This window comes from Oryx dammah, unplaced genomic scaffold (genome assembly GCF_014754425.2).
Source record: "Oryx dammah isolate SB20612 unplaced genomic scaffold, SCBI_Odam_1.1 HiC_scaffold_28, whole genome shotgun sequence".
NCBI lineage: Eukaryota > Metazoa > Chordata > Mammalia > Artiodactyla > Bovidae > Oryx > Oryx dammah.
In genome coordinates, this window is record NW_024070212.1 from 98,942,573 (window position 1) to 98,960,883 (window position 18,311).

The following is an 18,311-nucleotide window of genomic DNA, read 5'->3' on the forward strand; positions in this document are numbered from 1 at the left end:
GGCGCGAGATGGTGCGCAGGCGCGAGATGGTGCGCAGGCGCGAGATGACCCGCACGCTCCGCACCACGTGCAGCGCCATGTTTGCACGAGTGCAGAGCGTGTTCGCGCAGGTGCAGAGCATCTCCACACAGCACCTGTAGAATGGCTGATTCTCTTGAATACTCCAATGACCCTGAAAGTTGCTCAGTCTTGTCTGACTCTTTGCAACCCCATGGACTATACAGTTCATGGAATTCTCCAGGCCAGAATACTGGAGTGGGTAGCCTTTCCCTTCTCAAGGGTTCTTTCAACCCGGGAATTGAACCGTCTCCCACATTGTAGACGGATTCTTTAGCTGAGCCACCACGAACCCTAAATAGCCAGTAAACAAAACAGTCATTAACCATGTTTTGTCTTGGGATTACAACATATCTTGATATTTCCCTGGATTCCAGTAGTGGGTTATTTTTTTTAATTTTCAGAGAGTTATAGTAATCTTACCAGATCCAAAAGAAAAGGAATAATACTCTACTCTAGCCAGGGTTATAGAATTTGGGTTTTTGGCTTATTGTTGGTTTTTAGTTAAGGCATAGTTTATGACTGCTTTTCCCAGAGTATTTCAGCTGAATCATTCATACTATGACTGGGCTACTTTTAATAACTGAACTTATGACCAAAAAACTTTGTTAGATCATACTTTTTATATAGGTTTTAGTTTTTCCTGTAATGTGTTTTTTCCCCCTGGAATGATGTGTCCTTTAGATTTTTCTTAGCCAGCATTATATAACCCATTGCCCTATCTTTATATATTCACATGGTCTGTTACAATTATTAGAAGCTATGTATGGTTTATTAGTATCTGATTATTATTAATAGAGCCACCTAGAATGTTCATTCATAGGATTTTAGTAATATAGTTTGTACTTTTAGCTCTCTTTTTCAGAACATTTGGTTAATTTATTATTTTGAACTATAGCATTGAAATGTCTTTCTAGGTGCTTTTTGTATTAAAGCAATCACTGATACAGATTAATTGTTGAATCCTCTTTCTATACTTCCCACGTGTATCAGTCCTTTGGTTCTTGATGTAATTTCTACTTCTGTGAGCTCTGGTTTGCTTACTCACAATTCCTTATATTCATCCTTTTCTACCTACTAGATAGAAGCAAGTGTATTGTCAGGCTTTATAAACATATATATTTTGCAAATATAGTTTTCTTTTTTTATAATCCTCTACTTATAACAATGCAAAAAAATAAAATACTATAGTTACTTGGTATTATAACTTTTTTGTACATTGTATATTAGCTTTTATGTCTTAATTATCATTATAGATGAGTAGCTTTTCATAATTTTATTTAAAATTAACTATTATCTGTTCATTTTTAAATTGATGCTTAAATGGTAACAACATGGTTATTGGAAGTTTCTTTAAGGTGGCTCTTCTTGGAAAAGTGTGGTGTTCACTGGTAACTTGCTATATGGTTAGATTCTAAGTATGGAGGGCAGGGAACCTGCAAATGGTACTGGAGAGAATACAGGGATTAGACTAATGAGTTGGAACTTTATCCCTGAAACAGTAGGGATATATTTGAGGAATTTTAAACAAGAGAATGTCATAATCAGATTTATATTTTAGATTTTTTCATTCTTTACATGAAATTTTGAACTCTTCAGTATCTATATTTTGTTGTATTTGAGGACTAAATTTTAAATTCTTACCATGGAATGCTATGCATTTCAGTGATAAGCATTTTTTTTTTAAGAGTCATAAATTTCTCAGATTGTATGTTTGGTCTGCCTCTTGACTGCTCTTATGTGCCAGAACAGCCAGTGGTCCTCTCTTTCTCAGATATTGTTTAATAGTCTGGATCTGTTAGATCCAAGTTTCCCAAACAGTGTTCTTACTGGCTTATGGGAGAATGGCTAATGGCTAGATGTTTCAGGAGCCATCTTTCTTCGTGTTGCCACTTCCTTCTCACATTTTTAGGAACTAAAGATACTGAGGAGGGCAGGATCAAATTAATTTATGTTTGGATTTTTGGAGCTTATTTTTCCCCCTGCTGCAAGCCTTTACATGTGATGTTCTCTGCCAGAAATGCTCTCCCCTTACCCAAAACACATGCGCTCTAAATCCAACTTAACTTCAAGTTATCTGCTGGGAGAGGCCTTCCTTGACCCTCTAATTCAACCCCTATTTGCCTATACATGGCAGCCCTACTCTTGTACTTACTCTCTCCTTTATTGAACTATAAGCTCCATGAGAATAGGAGTCATGTCTGTTTTGTTTAGTTTATCCCCACATCTGGCTCAGTTATGGCCCATGGTGACCAGTCAGTAGATACTACTGAATGGTTGAGGGGCCTGCCTGTAGGTATCTCTCTTTGCCCTCAAGGTATATTCAAGTATATTCAAGCCCTAGATGTTTAAGTCCTAAAAATTAGAGTCTAAGTTGTAGTTGGATTCATGAATGGGTATTATAAGAGTCTGAGTTTCAGCAATATACAATATACTGACACTACATTGCCTTTTTTTTTTTTTTTTTTAATTTAATCTTAGTTCCCTGACCAGGGATCAAACCTAAGCCCCTGCCAGAAGAAGCGTAGAGTCCTAAATACTTGATCACCAGGGAATTCCCATTGCCTGTTAATTTGTGTTTAGAAATGTTTCCAAGACTTTTAAATTAAACAGCTGCTGCTGTAGCATGGTTGTTAAATGCACAGGTTCTAGAATTCAGACTGAGTGGGCTTTAATGCTCAAAAACTGTGCAGTCTTGGACAAATTATCTAACTAACCTGAACTTCATTTTCTTTAGCTGTAAAATGAGACTGAATCCTTTGAGGATTTTTGTGTGAGAATTAAATGAGATGTCTGTAAATCAGGCAATCTACTTCTTGAAACAGCATAGTTGGCTCTCTATATCCAGGTTTCACAATATGAATTCAACCAACCAGTTGTATAAAGATTTCCATTTACCATCTGTTGCTTAGAAAATCCAAGATCCAAAATCTCTCTCAATTTCAGTGAGAACATATTGTATTTGTTTTGCTTCGTCACAGATAACATGTTTACTAAGAGGCTTTTTTTCCTGGGCATTCTTCTGTACGACTGTTTAATGCTATTGAAATTATGGTTTTCTGATACAAATTATTGATTATTATCTCTACAGTTCCCATGTCTCTTGGAATGTTTGAATGGAAAATGTTGTAGGAAACTGTTATTTAACTTACCCAGTTCACTGTAGTATTTCTCAAACTCTCCCCTAGTTCTCAGAGTAATGGATAGCTTTGGTCCAGACTCTGTTAAGTCCTTTGAGTCGTGTTTAGCTGTTTGCAACCCCATGGACTGTAGCCTGCCAGGATCCTCTGTCCAAGAGATTTTCCAGGCAAGAATACTGGAATGGGTTGCCATGCCTTTCTCCAGGGGATCTTTCTGACCGAGGGATCGAACCAATGTCTCTTATGTCTCCTGCATTAGCAGGCAGGTTCTTTACCTGGGTCCAAACTAGATCAATATATATCAGAGTGTTTCAGAATCTCACAAATGAAAGCTGTCATTTGGTTGTCACCTCTCAGTCAGCTTAGCTCCGTCTATATTAACACATGTTGGCAGGCAGTTCTGAGCCTGTATTTCTTTTGCTTCAGCTTCCTTTATTTCTCTCAAAGCTCTACTTCAACAAGCAAACTTCTACTCCTGTTTAGGCTTCTGATTTATCTTTTTTTCTCTTCTCAATCTCATTCTTTCTGCCCCAACCCGTTTTTTCCCCTAATTATGTCCAACAGAAGTGATTGAAACTCCTGCGTACTCAAAACTGAAATTCTTGTGTTTGAGGAATCAGTGTACAGAAATAAGTTCAAATATAGTAGAAATTGTATGTCATGGTGTGACAGGTACAATAGCAGGAACATGTACAAAATACAGGGAGCAATTTAATGTTTCAGTTACAGGGAAATGTGTTTCAAGGCATAATATTTGAAAAGAAGGAGGTGAATGATTTACTTAGGTATAGACAGGGGTAGCTGGTATGAAATAAATTTTGATGTAGTCATTGAATTTAGGACATATTATATATGAAATCTATGCTAAGCCCTATATGAGAAACATAAACAATCAAGATTTGCTCACAAGATAAAATTAATGGGGCTAGGTAGTTTTGTTACTTTACCAACTTGTATAATCCATCTATGGCCTAATAACACTTTGTGGATAGTTGTTCAAAAATCATATCAGTGGTAAGTGACAGAATCAGAATTTGAACTCATGGCTTCTAACTCCACAGCCTCGACTTTCTAGTTCATTTCTTTTTTAAAAAAAATTTAATTTTAATTTTTTATCAGTGTGTTATATGCCCATAATTTTACAAGTACTATAATTATTCATGGTATATTGTAATAAGTAGCAACCCCCATCCTGTCTATCCTCACTATACTCGGAGGTGGCCACTTAACATCTTTAGCCAATTTTTTTTCACATTTAATCCCACATCTCAAATGACATGCTTTTGTTTGCTGTGTCGTGATATTTTTAGTTTTAGGAATTATCTACTTACTTTCTACTGTGAAACTTAAAGATTTAGTTCTGTTTTACCACACCCTCTCCCCCCACACACAAGGCATATAAATTTCCAGTCTCCCCAGCTTCCTAATACAGTGACATACATATATTGTAGTGTTGATTAACTGAATATATGTTTACATTATTATGAACTTATAAATGATATTCACAGTAGAACCTTGTAGTATGTTGTTATTTTTCTCTTTATTTTCCTAAAAATTGTCCTGTTTTTTCATTTGCCTAATTTTTTATGTATTTATTACCAATTCAACCTTAATCCCAGTTGTATGAATTTCCTCCTCTAATTACTTTCCAACAGTCTAAGTGTTCCTAGAATTTCAAATTCTTGAAGATCTCTCTCCTAGATTCTGGATTAGTTGCTCTGCTATAGAACTGTCTTTTTAGGTTTGCCCTTCATTCTCATATCTTGAGCCTCATATTTTCCTCTTTCTTACCTTATGTACCTTTGTGGGTGTGTATATAAAAATATATCCTCTGGTAGCCTCCTAAGATGGGGTTTGTGAAAAATAAATTTTGTGAGCTTTCGCACACCTTTATTCTGCTCTCATACTTATTGGATATTTTGGCTGGATATAAAATTATCATGGAAATCCTGACGCCTCAGAATTTTGAAGGTATTATTTCACTATACTCTAGCTTTTCTGTGAAGTCCAATGGCATAATGATTCTTGAGTCTTTTCCCTTTCTAGAAACTTACAAACTTTTAAAATTTCACATTGATATGCCTTAGTGTTTAATTGTCATCTCTTGTGTTGAATGACATCTCTTGTGTTGGATGATCTCTTGGGCCTTTCAATCTGAAAATTCAAGTCCTCAGTTCTGAAATTTTTTTCTCAAATTAATCTCCTTTTTTTAAAAAAATTAAGTGAATTTTTATTCATACATGTTTAATATTCTCTTAGACTCCAATTCTCTGTTTTGTTTGCCTGTTTTTTTTTTTCATTAAAATATGTTATAGTTGGTTTACAATGTTATCCAAGTTTCAGGTGTACATCATAGTGATTCAGTTTCTAAAGATTATATTCCGTTTATAGTTATTATAAAATACTGACTACATTCCCTGTGCTGTACAATCTATTTTTTTAGCTTATTTATTTTATACATGGTTGTTTGTGCCTGTTAATACCCTACCTCTGTTATGCCTCCATCTTCCTTCTCCCCATTGGTAACCACTAAGTGTTGTCTATATCTGTGAGTCTGTTTCTTTTTATTTTTTAAATTTCACATATAAGTGATAACATACTGTGTGTGTCTTTCTCATCTGACTTATTTCATTAAGTAAGTGTAATACCCTCCAGGTCCCTACATGTTGTTACAAATGGCAAATTTTCATTCTTTTTTATGTCTTCTGAAGAACTCTGTACTGCAAGTTCTGAACAATGTTAACTTGGATTTTCTATTAAGAATTTTTAAGTTTTATGCTTGACACATAATTCCTTGATCCAAACAGATTTGTCTTTTGTATATGGTATGAGGTTGGCTTTTTTTTTCCCCATGTAGATGTCCCTTCTTCCTTGCTCCATTTGTTAAATGGACCTTTTCTCAATCTTCTAGCAAAGCATAAGTTATGAATTTACGTAACCTAATCACAAATATAATATCTCATTACTTTTTCCCCTTGCTGGATAGAAGCAAGTAGCTAGGTCAGCCCATATTCAATGGGAGAGGATACAGAAGGGTGTGAATGCTAGGAAGCTGTTATAATTCTTTGAGCCTGCCTACCAAAGCTGAACCCACTAATATGTCTAGGGCTTTAGCTGGGACAGCCAAGTTTCTTTCTTAAAAAAAAATTTTTATTTATTTATCTAGTTGTGTCAAGTCTTAGTTGTGGCATGAGAACTCATAGTTGCAGCATATGGGATTTAATTTTCCTGACCAGGGATTGAACCCAGGCCCCCTGCATTGGAAGTGTGAAGTCTTAGCCACTGGACCACCAGGGAAGTCCCTTTCTTTTTTCATTTAGTCTCTTACACAGGAGGCTAGCCCAGGCTTGCTCACATGGCAGCAGCAGGTTCTAAGAAAATAACAGAAGCTACACAATCTCTTGAGGCCAAAAATCAGAACTTACATTGTGTTACTTCCTCCAGACTCTTTGTTAGTCAAAGTTAGTCATTAGACCAACCTAGATATAAAGGATGGGGAACTAACCTTACTTTTTTTTTTTCCCCCTTCTAGTCAGCAGTTTTTTTTCCTCCCACTTTTTTGTTGTGGTAAAAACACGTAACATAAAATTTAGTTTAGTGGCATTAAATACATTTATAATGTGGAACACCATCACCTCTACCCTTCTCCATACTTCTTCTCATCTTATAAAACTGAAACTTCATAGCCATTAAATATAAATCCTCATTTTCTCCCTCCTCCTAGCCCATGGCAAATGCCATCTGCTTTCTGTCTGTATGATTTTGGCTACCTTAATTTAAGTACCATATATAAGTAGACTTATATAGTATTTGTCTTTTTGTCACTGTCTTTTTTTCACTTAGTACAGTGTCCTCAAAGTGTATCTATGTGGCATATTTTAGGATTTCCTTTTTAAGCTGAATAATATTCTCTTATGTGTATATACCACATTTTGCTTATCTGTTTAGTTCACAGATGGACATTTGGGTTGCTTCTACATTTTAACTATTTTGAGTAATGCTGCTATGAACATGGGTATACAAATATCTCTTCAAGACCTTACTTTCATTCCTTCGGGTATATACCCAGAAGTGGAATTGCTGGATCATATTGTAATTCTATTTTTAATATTTTAAGGAACCACCATGCTGGTTTCCACAGTGGCTACCATTTTACATTCTAGGCTTTATTTCTTGATGGGAAGAGCTACAACAAATCTGTAACCCTTTTAAATCTATAATATACACTATTACTTTTTATTTGCTAATATTTTATTCAGGATTCTTATATTTATATAATGAGTGAATTTGCCTGTAATCTTCCTTTCTCATATCTTTGTCTGGTTTTGGCATCAGAATCATACTGGCCTCATAAAATGAGATGAAATTCCCCACCCCAAACATATGACCTGTCACAGGGCTGGTGCACAAATATATTTCTTAGTTGAATGAATGAATGGATAAGTAAATGACTAAAGAGGAAACAGAGAAAAAAAAACAACTGGAAAAATATATGGATAGTTGGTTATGACAGATTTTTTTAAGATGAGAGTTCAGTTTTAACTGCCTTCTTAACCTTATTTGTGTAAACTTTCTCTTAGGATGGACAATCTTAGGATGTTCTTGCTCTGCTTCCCAGGTGGAATTCACTTTGTTAATGCAGAACAGAAAGAAACCTATCCAAGTTTCTATAATTTGTATCATATTCTGAGGTTCTAGTTGCTATGGTAGCTACAAAGAAGCCAATACAAGGAGGGGGGCCTGAGAGTGAGGGAAATGTGACTGAAGTGCAACATAGCTGCAAAATTGATTTGTTGGAAATTATTGCTCCCAGGACATTGAGTAATTCAAGGTTTCTGTGGGCCAGAGGAGTTGGATAGGGTAAGCACTCCAAATATATCCAAAAATAACATCTCTGTGTTATTTCTTTTTAAAATATTGGCTTGTAATCAGACCTTTGCAGACTTTGTTATATTCTCAAGTTTCCATGTAATGGATGAATTGATATATGTCACAGTTGCTTTGTGGCATTTGAAATTCTCTGTAAAATATAGCTTCAGTTGAAATTCTCTGTAAATTTCATATTGGCATTCTTTTTAAAAATTTTTCAAAATTAATTTATTTATTTTAATTGGAGGCTAATTACTTTACCTTATTGTGTTGGTTTTTGCCATACATTGACATCAATCAGCCTCAGGTGTACATGTCTGTGCATCCCAAACCCCACCCCCCACCTCCCTGCCCATCCCATCTCTCTGGGTTGTCCCAGTGCACTGGCTTTGAGTACCCTGTTTCATGCATTGAACTTGGACTGGTCATCTGTTTCACATATGATAATATACACGTTTCAATGCTCTTCTCTCAAATCATCCCAACCTTGCCTTCTCCCACAGAGTCCAAAAGTCTGTTCTTTATATTTGTTTCTCTTTTGCTGTCTTGCATATAGGGTCATCATTACCATCTTTCTAAATTCCATATATATGTGTTAATATACTGTATTGGTGTTTTTCTTTCTGACTTACTTCACTCTGTATAATAGGCTCCAGTTTCATCTACCTCATTAGAACTAACTCAAATATGTTCTTTTTAATAGCTGAGTAATATTCCATTGTGTATATGTACCATAGCTTTCTTATCCATTCATCTGCCAATGGACATCTAGGTTGCATCTAAGATGTCCTAGCTATCATAAACAGTGCTGTGATGAATGTTGGGATACACATGTCTCTTTCAGTTCTGGTTTTGTCAGTGTGTATTCCCAGCAATAGGATTGCTGGGTCATATGGCAGTTCTATTTCCAGTTTTTTAAGGAACCTCCACACTGTTCTCCACAGTGGTTGTACTAGTTTGCATTCTCACCAACAGTGTAAGAGGGTTCCCTTTTCTCCACACCCTTTCTAGCATTTACTGTTTGTAGACTTTTGATAGCAGCATATTGGCATTATTTATCCTTCCTTCTTTGGAGTTCACTTATCTTGGTAATAAAAAGAAAAGTGTAATTTTTTATTGACAGTTTCTCCCTATTCAGATTAAAACATTGCATGTGAGCTAAGCAAAAAACATTTGAAAGAATGAATGCTTTCAAGAACCTGAATTAAACACATTGTATACTTGAGTGAAACATTTGGTTTTAGGTATAGGCAGCTGCAGCCAACAGGGAAGCATATTAGGTTATATAGTGGCCTTTGTCTGTCAATAGGAGGTAGACAAGTTCATCTTTAGAGATGGCCATTTTTCCTAGAACTTAACTTTTAGTTTTTCTCTTTCAAAGAGGTATTAAATCATTGCTTTATTTGATTGTTGTGAAGATCAAATGAGAGTGTGTCTTTTGTTTAATTTTTTAAACGTAAATATTTTATTTGATGTTTTAGTTAAAAGCACTAAATACAGTTTTACAGATACTATTAATTCATTTAGTTCTCCTAACAATCCTGTGAGGTAGGTGTCGGCACTATTATTTCCTTCTTACAGATGAACTTGAGGAATAGAAGTTTAGTATTTTGCTCAAAGATGTACAGCTAGTATGTAGAATTCATACCCAAGTAGTCTAACTTCAGAAGCTCTCTTCTTAATCATTACACTATGCTGTCTCTATGTGAAAATGCTTTTGTAAGCTATAAACAGATACTGTATGGATGTTACTGGCAGATTTTATTAAGCGGTCAACATTGTACTAGATGTTGTGGCAGATCTAAAGGAATCATAAATCTGCCTTTTTAGAATTTGTAATCTTGTTGGGGGAAAGAAATATGACACAGAAGACAGCAATAATATGGCCGCCTATAAAATCACTGTCTGCCAGAGAACTCCCCTCATCTAGTAAATATGTGCCTTATTTTCTTTCATTGCTCCCCTCCACAGCATAGAATCTAGTGTGTAATACACATATAGTTACTGTTGGCTAAATGTGGATGTCCTTAAACACTATTCCCATTTACACAGTGAGCAGACCTAGGTTATTATTTACAGAGAAGCAATTGTACTTTCCTTCTGTTCCATGCAGTGAACTTGAGATTCATCCACTTAATTTGGCTAAGCAGTATCTTGATTGCCCCTCTTTTTCTTTAACTTCTCATTTTTTATATTTACTTATTATTTTTAACAAATAAAAATTATGTTTAAGATAAGCAGCATAAAGTTTTGATATATGTAAACATTATAAAATGACTACCACAAACTAATTAAAATATCCATCATCTCGTTAACTTTTCATTTTTTTATATAATTTCACATTTACAGGTTATAGGGGTAGTACAAAGATTGCATATATCCTTTACCCAGATTCCCCAAATATTACCATTTGCTCTAGTATTCTCCCTCTTTCCCTCTTATGTATTCAATATATCTGATGTATATACAATATATTTATAATCATTATTTTTCTGAATTATTTATGAGAATAAATTGCAGATATGATTCCCTTTGCCTTTAACACATCAATGTGTGTCTTTCCCCCATACTCCTAACCCAAAAAGGACAATCTCCTAAGATAGGAAATTACATTGGCATAATACTTTAGTCTGCAGACTTTATTCAAGTTCACCAGCTAACCTAATTATATCCTCTAGAGCAATACAAAAAAATTCTGACTGCCCATGTTTTAAACACTGTGATGAGTACGTGTTAAATAATACTCCTGTATTTGGTTCTAAAAGCATTGTGAGCAGGTGCCCTGTCCCCTGACTTAGTCACGCAGGCATGGCCAATGGCTCTGTTTGATTTTCCTTTTTGTGTGTGATTCAGTGGAGCAGCGTGACTTCGTTGGAGTGGACAGCACAGGCAAGAGGCTGCTCTTCATGGCTAATGAAGCAGACTTGGATGAGGAGCTGATCATTAAGGGATCCATCCTACAGAAGTAAGCCCTGGGGTTTTTCTTTTTGGCAGTTCTCCTTGTCTTAAAACAAAATAAAACCACCCAGTGGATGGGAAAAACGAAATGAAAACTAGATTAATCTCTGCGAAACTGAGAAAAGTATGTGAATGTTTTCCCATGAGGTAGGATAGAGGCTTTTCTTCACCACACAAGCTTAGCTTTTCCCTATGTCTTTTCTGGCCAAGGTAGAAGCAGATCCTGCTTCAGAGCAGAGCAAGTGGCTGTGGAGAGAACAGGAAACAGAACTATCTTTCTGACAGTGTTATAGAGCTTCCTGTTTTTTGTTTAACTGTGGTAAACACACAACATAAAATTCATCACTTTAACTATATTTAAGGGTACAGTTCAGTAGCATTATGTGTATTGACATTGTTGTGAAGCAGATTTCTGAAACTTCTTCATCTTGCAAACCTGAAACTCACAGCTCTCCTTCATCCCCTCTCCCCAGCCCCCGGTAACCACCATTTGACTTTCTGTTTTTCTGAATTTGACTACTTTAAGTACCATTTATAAGTGGAATCATATACTATTTGTATTTGTCAATGACTTCTTTCACTTCATTAGTATAATGTCCTCTAGGTTTATTCACATTGTAGCATGTGTCAGAATTTTTTTTCCTTTTCAAGGCTTCTTAAATTCCATTGTGTATATACACCACATTTTCTCTATCTGTTAATCAATCCGTGGACATTTGGGTTGCTTCCACCTCTTGGCTTTTGTGAATAATGCTGCAGTGAACATGGATATACAAATATCCCTTTGAGATCCTGCTTTGAATTCTTCTGGATATATACCAGAGGTGAGATTGCTGGATTATTTTATAGTTCCTATTTTTTATTTTTTGAGGAGTGTCCATACTGTTTTCCATTTTACAGTCCCACCAATCATGCACAAAGGTTCTAATTGCTCTATATTCTCATTAACATGCGTTATTTTCTGTTTTGTTTTGTTTTTGATAGTAGTCATCCCAGTGGCTACATATAGGCAACATAGTCACATTTTTTTTAATCAGCATTTTATTGACTACTTCAGAAGCCATTATCTGCATCACTGCCTGATGCCACTACATAGGAATGCTTAATAAATGTTTGGAACCTGGATGAAATGAATATGAGAGAAAATTGGGAAAGAAGAGTGTCTTACTAGTTGGTATGTTTTTTCCACTGGTTGGTGTGTTTTTTCCTGTTTGTTTGTTTTGCTCTCCAGCACAGTAGAGGTAGAAGACATATTTTAGTGTATATATTTTAATGAAAATGAAGTTAAACTCTAGTTTCAGTTGGCCCAGTTACCCCTATGGATAAGAGTTCTATATTAGAGCTTTGTTGTCTCATCTGTAAAAATGAGTTTAATAATAATAGGGCTGCTATGGGAAATTTGTTGTTGTTCAGTCATTCAGTCATGTCCAACTCTTTGCGACCCCATGAACTGCAGCACACCAGGTTTCCCTGTCCTTCACCATCTCCTGGAGTTTGCTCAAACTCACATGCATTGAATCAGTGGTGCCATCCAACCATCTCGTCCTCTTTCATCCCCTTCTCCTGCCTTCAGTCTTTCCCAGCATCAGGGTCTTTTCTAACGAGTCAGCTCTTCGCATCAGATGGCCAAAGTATTGGAGCTTCAGCTTCAGCATCAGTCCTTCCAATAAATGTATCTAAAACAGTTAGCATAATGCCTGTTCCATAGTAGGTGACCAAAACATAGTAAACATCACCTATAAATAAACAGCTCTTGAGGAAAACACTTGTGGATTAAAGTGGCTACTTCAGATTTTATCACAGAACTTCCTACTACTAGTTTCTAATCAAGTATGAGAAATAATTTAAAAACTGGCAGAGGGACTTCCCTGGTGGTACAGTGGATAAGAATCCACCTGCCAATGCAGGGGACACAGGTTTGGTCCCTGGTCCTAGAAGATCACATGCCATGGAGGAACAGCCCATGCGCCACGACTGCTGAGCCTGAGTGCTGCAACTACTGAAGCCCGTGTGTCTAGAGCCTGGGTGCCACAAGAGAAGCCGTTGTAGTGAGAAGCCTAGGCACTGCAACAAAGAGTAGCCCCTGCTCGTCGCAACAAAGACCCAGCACAACCATTAAGTAAATAAACTTGAAAATTTAAAAACTGGCAGAGTTTCAACAGTAGCAAACACAGTATGATAATTAAACACAATAAAGCTCAAAAATTGGTGACCAAGGAAAGAAGCAAGATTCCAATGAGGAATAGAAAGGAATAGCAGTAGGCTCTCAGCTCTGCCCTATCAGCATTCCCCAGAAGCCATACTGATGTCTTAATGAAATCCTGCAAATTCTCACTAATAGCTCTAGATCTGAAAAGAAGCAAACTGAGTACCTATCTGTACATTTATCTTCTGACTGAGAAGCAGTAGAAACACTGCTGAGGAGTAAATGATGCACCAGGGAAAATGAACAATTTTCCCTGAGGTTGACTGTAACAGAAACAAAAGATCTGGCCTTAACCAATGAACAGGTGAAATAAGGTGAAGCTAGAGACTTCCATAGGAATGGGATAACTCCTTAGGTATATGCAATGAATCAAGAATGTTTAACAGAATCTCGGGATAGAGAAATAATCGAACAAAGACTCTGCGGTACCTTGGTGAGTTCCTTATACCCTTTCCATCTCTCCCACGCACATCATTCCCTGAAGCTGTAGAAAAGTACACAGAATACAAAATAACCAAGACTCACATGATAGCCACTCTCAGATATGAAAGGATAAAAGATAAGAATTCATCTATGGGACTTCCTGGTGGTCCAGTGGCTAAGACTCTGCATTCCCAATGCAGGGGGCCCAGATTTAGTCCCTGGCCAGGAAACTAGATCCCATGTGCCACAATTAAGACCTCACATACTCTAACTAAAAGATCCCACATGCTACAAATAAAACCCAGTGCAGCCAAATAAATAAATAAAAACATTTTCTAAAAAGAATTCACCTATAATATATCACACTAAATAAAACAATCATGGGCTTCCCTGGGGGCTCAGTGGTAAAGAATCTGCCTACCAGTGCAGAAAACATGGGTTCCATCCCTGATCCGGGAAGATCCCACATGCTGTGGAGCAACTAAGTCACGCACCCCACAGCTGAGCCTGTTCTCTAAAGCCTGAGAGCTGCAAATGCTGAGCCCACTAGCCACAACTACTGAAGCCTGTGCACTCTAGAGCCCATGCTCTGCAACAAGAGAAGTGACCACAATGAGAAACTCATGCACTGCAACTAGAGAAAAGCCTGTACAGCAAGGAAGACCCAGCATAGCTAAAAATAAATAAAACTATTTTTTTAAAAAGCATGAATAAGACCAAAAGAATCAATCTATCCAACTGTACAAACGTATAGCAAAAATTAAAGCAAGAAAAATAGACTGCAAAAACCTGTCCTGAGGAAAAAGAACTCAATGAATATCTGTATACAGGTCAGGAAGCAACAGTTAGAACTGGACATGGAACAACAGACTGGTTCCAAACAGGAAAAGGAGTACATCAAGCCTATATATTGTCACCCTGCTTATTTAACTTATATGCAGAGTACATCATGAGAAACACTGGGTTGGAGGAAGCATAAGCTGGAATCAAGATTGCCGGGAGAAATATCAATAACCTCAGATATGCAGATGACACCACCCTTATGACAGAAAGTGAAAAAGCACTGAAGAGCCTCTTGATGAAAGTGAAAGAGGAGAGTGAAAAAGTTGGCTTAAAGCTCAACATTCAGAAAACGAAGATCATGGCATCTGGTCCCATTACTTCATGGGAAATAGATGGGGAAACAATGGCTGACTTTATTTTTCTGGGCTCCAATATCACTGTGGATGGTGATTGCAGCCATGAAATTAAAAGATGCTTGCTCCTTGGAAGGAAAGTTATGACCAACCTAGATAGCATATTAAAAAGCAGAGACATTCCTTTGCCAACAAAGGTCCGTCTAGTCAAGGCTATGGTTTTTTTTGTTTGTTTGTTTGTTTAACAAACATCATTTATATCAGATATTGGTTCAGCTTCACATCACAAAAAAACTCAGATAATGTTTTTAACAGGCTCGAGTTTACTTCCCTCTCATATAAAGAAGCTCTGTCACAGGTACCCTGTGCAGTCCAGGGCTGGTATACTAGCTCCATAGTCTTGTGAGGAATCAAGGGTCTTCTTTCTAGTTGTTTCTTGTCCTTAAATTGTCACTTTTGCTTATATACTTTGCTGAAACAGCAAGAAATCCATCCACTTTTATGGTTTTTCTAGTAGTAATGTATGGATGTGAGAGTTGGACTATAAAGAAAGCTGACGTAGAAGAATTGTGCTTTTGAAGTGTGGTGTTGGAGAAGACTCTTGAGAGTCCCTTGGACTGCGAGGAGATCCAACCAGTCCATCCTAAGGGAGATCAGTCCTGAGTGTTCACTGGAGGAACTGATGTTGAAGCTGAAATTCCAATACTTTGGCCACCTGATGTGAAGAGCTGACTCATTTGAAAAGACCCTGATGCTGGGAAAGATTGAGGGCAGGAGGAGACGGGGACGACAGAGGATGAGATGGTTGGATGGCATCACTGACACAATGGACATGGGTTTGGGTGGACTCTGGGAGCCGGTGATGGACAGGGAGGCCTGGCGTACTGCGGTTCATGGGGTCACAAAGAGTCAGACACGACTGAGCGACTGAACTGATCTGAACTGAATACAAAGAATTTCCTTACAAATATATAATTCTAAATAAATTTATATATTTAAAAAAAGGCAAAAATATATATATATATAATTCTACAACTGCAGAACAACTCAATGGACTGTGCATTTAATAAATAAGAGTTCAATGATGAGATGGTGTTATGAAAACAAAATGAGATAAAAGAAAATATTACAGAAACGAAAATAAATTGAGTACCAAATAACTACAGAATTAATTAATTAATTTTAAAATTGCAAAGAACAGAAGTGATACAATTGAAAATCAAATTTTATATATAAAGGAAAAATTTAAGATATCTAGTACTTTAGCAGAGAAGGCGATGGCACCCTACTCCAGTACTCTTGCCTCAAAAATCCCATGGACAGAGGAGCCTGGTAGGCTGTGGTCCATGGGGTCTCGAAGAGTCGGACATGACTGAGCGACTTCACTTTCACTTTTCACTTTCATGCACTGGAGAAGGAAATGGCAGGGACGGGGGAGCCTGGTGGGCTGCCGTCTATGAGGTCACACAGAGTCAAACATGACTGAAGTGACTTAGCAGCAGCAGCAGTACTTTAGATGAAAAATGAAAATAATTGAAATTAGAATCTAATAGAAAAAAGAGAGAAAGATAATTCAATATAATTAATATCTCATGTGGTCAAAAGATGCATTCAGAGATACAAAGGATTCTTGGTAAAATAATTTAAGGATTTTGGGGAGGGGCATGCCATGCAGCATCTTAGTTCCCTGACTGGGAATTTAATCCCTGCCCCCTGCATTGGAAACACAAGAGTCTTAACCACTTGGACTACCAGAGAAATCCAGCACTTGGTTTTAAATCTTTTACTCCCCCAGTGAATCATTTAGGATTTTATTATCCAGAATTTTGAAGGATCCCAAAAAGAGCATCAGTTCAGTTCAGTCACTCAGTCTTGTCTGACTCTTTGCAACCCCATGAACTGCAGTATGCCAGGCCTCCCTGTCCATCACCAACTCCTCTGTTGTTCCCTTCTCCTCCCGCCTTCAAACTTTCCCAGCATCAGGGTCTTTTCAAATGAGTCAGTTCTTCGAATCAGGTGGCCAAAGTATTATTGGAGTTTCAGCTTCAACATCAGTCCCTCCAATGAATATTCAGGACTGATTTCCTTTAGGATGGACTGGTTGGATCTCCTTGCAGTCCAAGGGACTCTCAAGAGTCTTCTCCAACACCACACTTCAAAAGCATCAATTCTTCAGCACTCAGCTTTCTTTATAGTCCAGCTCTCACATCCATACGTGACTACTGGAAAAACCATAGCCTTGACTAGACGGACCTTTGTTGGCAAAGGAATGTCTCTGCTTTTTAATATGCTGTCTAGGTTGATCATAATTTTACTTCTGAGGAGTAGGCGTCTTTTAATTTCATGACTGCAGTCACCATTTGCAGTGATTTTAGAGCCCCCCAAAATAAAGTCAGCCACTGTTTCCACTGTTTCCCCATCTATTTGCCATGAAGTAATGGGACCGGATGCCATGACCTTAGTTTTCTGAATGTTGAGCTTTAAGCCAACTTTTTCACTCTCCTCTTTCACTTTCATCAAAAGGCTCTTTAGTTCTTCTCTTTCTGCCATAAAGGTGGTGTCATCGGCATATTTGAGCATAAAGCATACTTATTTTCTCAGACAACTTCTGTACATGTTAGAGAGACATGACAAACACTGTAGTAGAGAAAAATAGACGCCCATTTCAATCCAACATTTACTTGTTGGATTGAATTAGAAAAAACTACATACATATATCAGGCTGTTGGACTTTTAAAAAATCATAGTTCTCACAAAAACTGAGAAAATTTGTTTGTAACCAAATCTGGGTAGATGGTTGATTTGGAAGGTAGTCAGTGGACTCATTTAATTTCACATTATGAATCCATCCATGGACTCATTTAATGTCACGTTGCCTTTTAATGTTGTTGCTGGAGTTTGGGGCTGCCAGCAGTCTCTTAAGTTCTCAAGACAGGTGTTCATAAATTCAAATCATTTTTTTCTTCCTCATTAACTTTGGAAAGAAGACCTACAAGACCTTTTAGAACTAACACCCAAAAAAGATGTCCTTTTCATTATAGGGGACTGGAATGCAAAAGTAGGAAGTCAAGAAACACTTGGAGTAACAGGCAGATTTGGCCTTGGAATATGGAATGAAGCAGGGCAAAGACTAATAGAGTTTTGCCAAGAAAATGCACTGGTCATAGCAAACACCCTCTTCCAACAACACAAGAGAAGACTCTACACATGGACAACACCAGATGGTCAACACCGAAATCAGATTGATTATATTCTTTGCAGTCAAAGATGGAGAAGCTCTATACAGTCAGCAAAAACAAGATCAGGAGCTGACTGTGGCTCAGATCATGAACTCCTTATTGCCTAATTCAGACTGAAATTGAAGAAAGTAGGGAAAACCACTTGACCATTCAGGTATGACCTAAATCAAATCCCTTTTGATTATACAGTGGAAGTGAGCAATAGATTTAAGGGACTAGATCTGATAGATAGAGTGCCTGATGAACTATGGATGGAGGTTCGTGACATTGTACAGGAGACAGG

General features: G+C 37.2%; 1 protein-coding gene across 2 annotated transcripts in view; it reads left to right on the forward strand.

Annotated features, from left to right (window-relative positions):
- The window catches only part of EIF2B3 (eukaryotic translation initiation factor 2B subunit gamma), a 118,009-nt gene that overhangs the window by 42,959 nt on the left and 56,739 nt on the right, over positions 1-18,311 (forward strand). For both annotated transcript variants that reach the window (XM_040231322.1, XM_040231323.1), the window contains exon 5: positions 10,920-11,031. In XM_040231322.1, the coding sequence (XP_040087256.1) occupies positions 10,920-11,031 (112 nt within the window). The remainder of the gene's footprint in view (positions 1-10,919; positions 11,032-18,311) is intronic.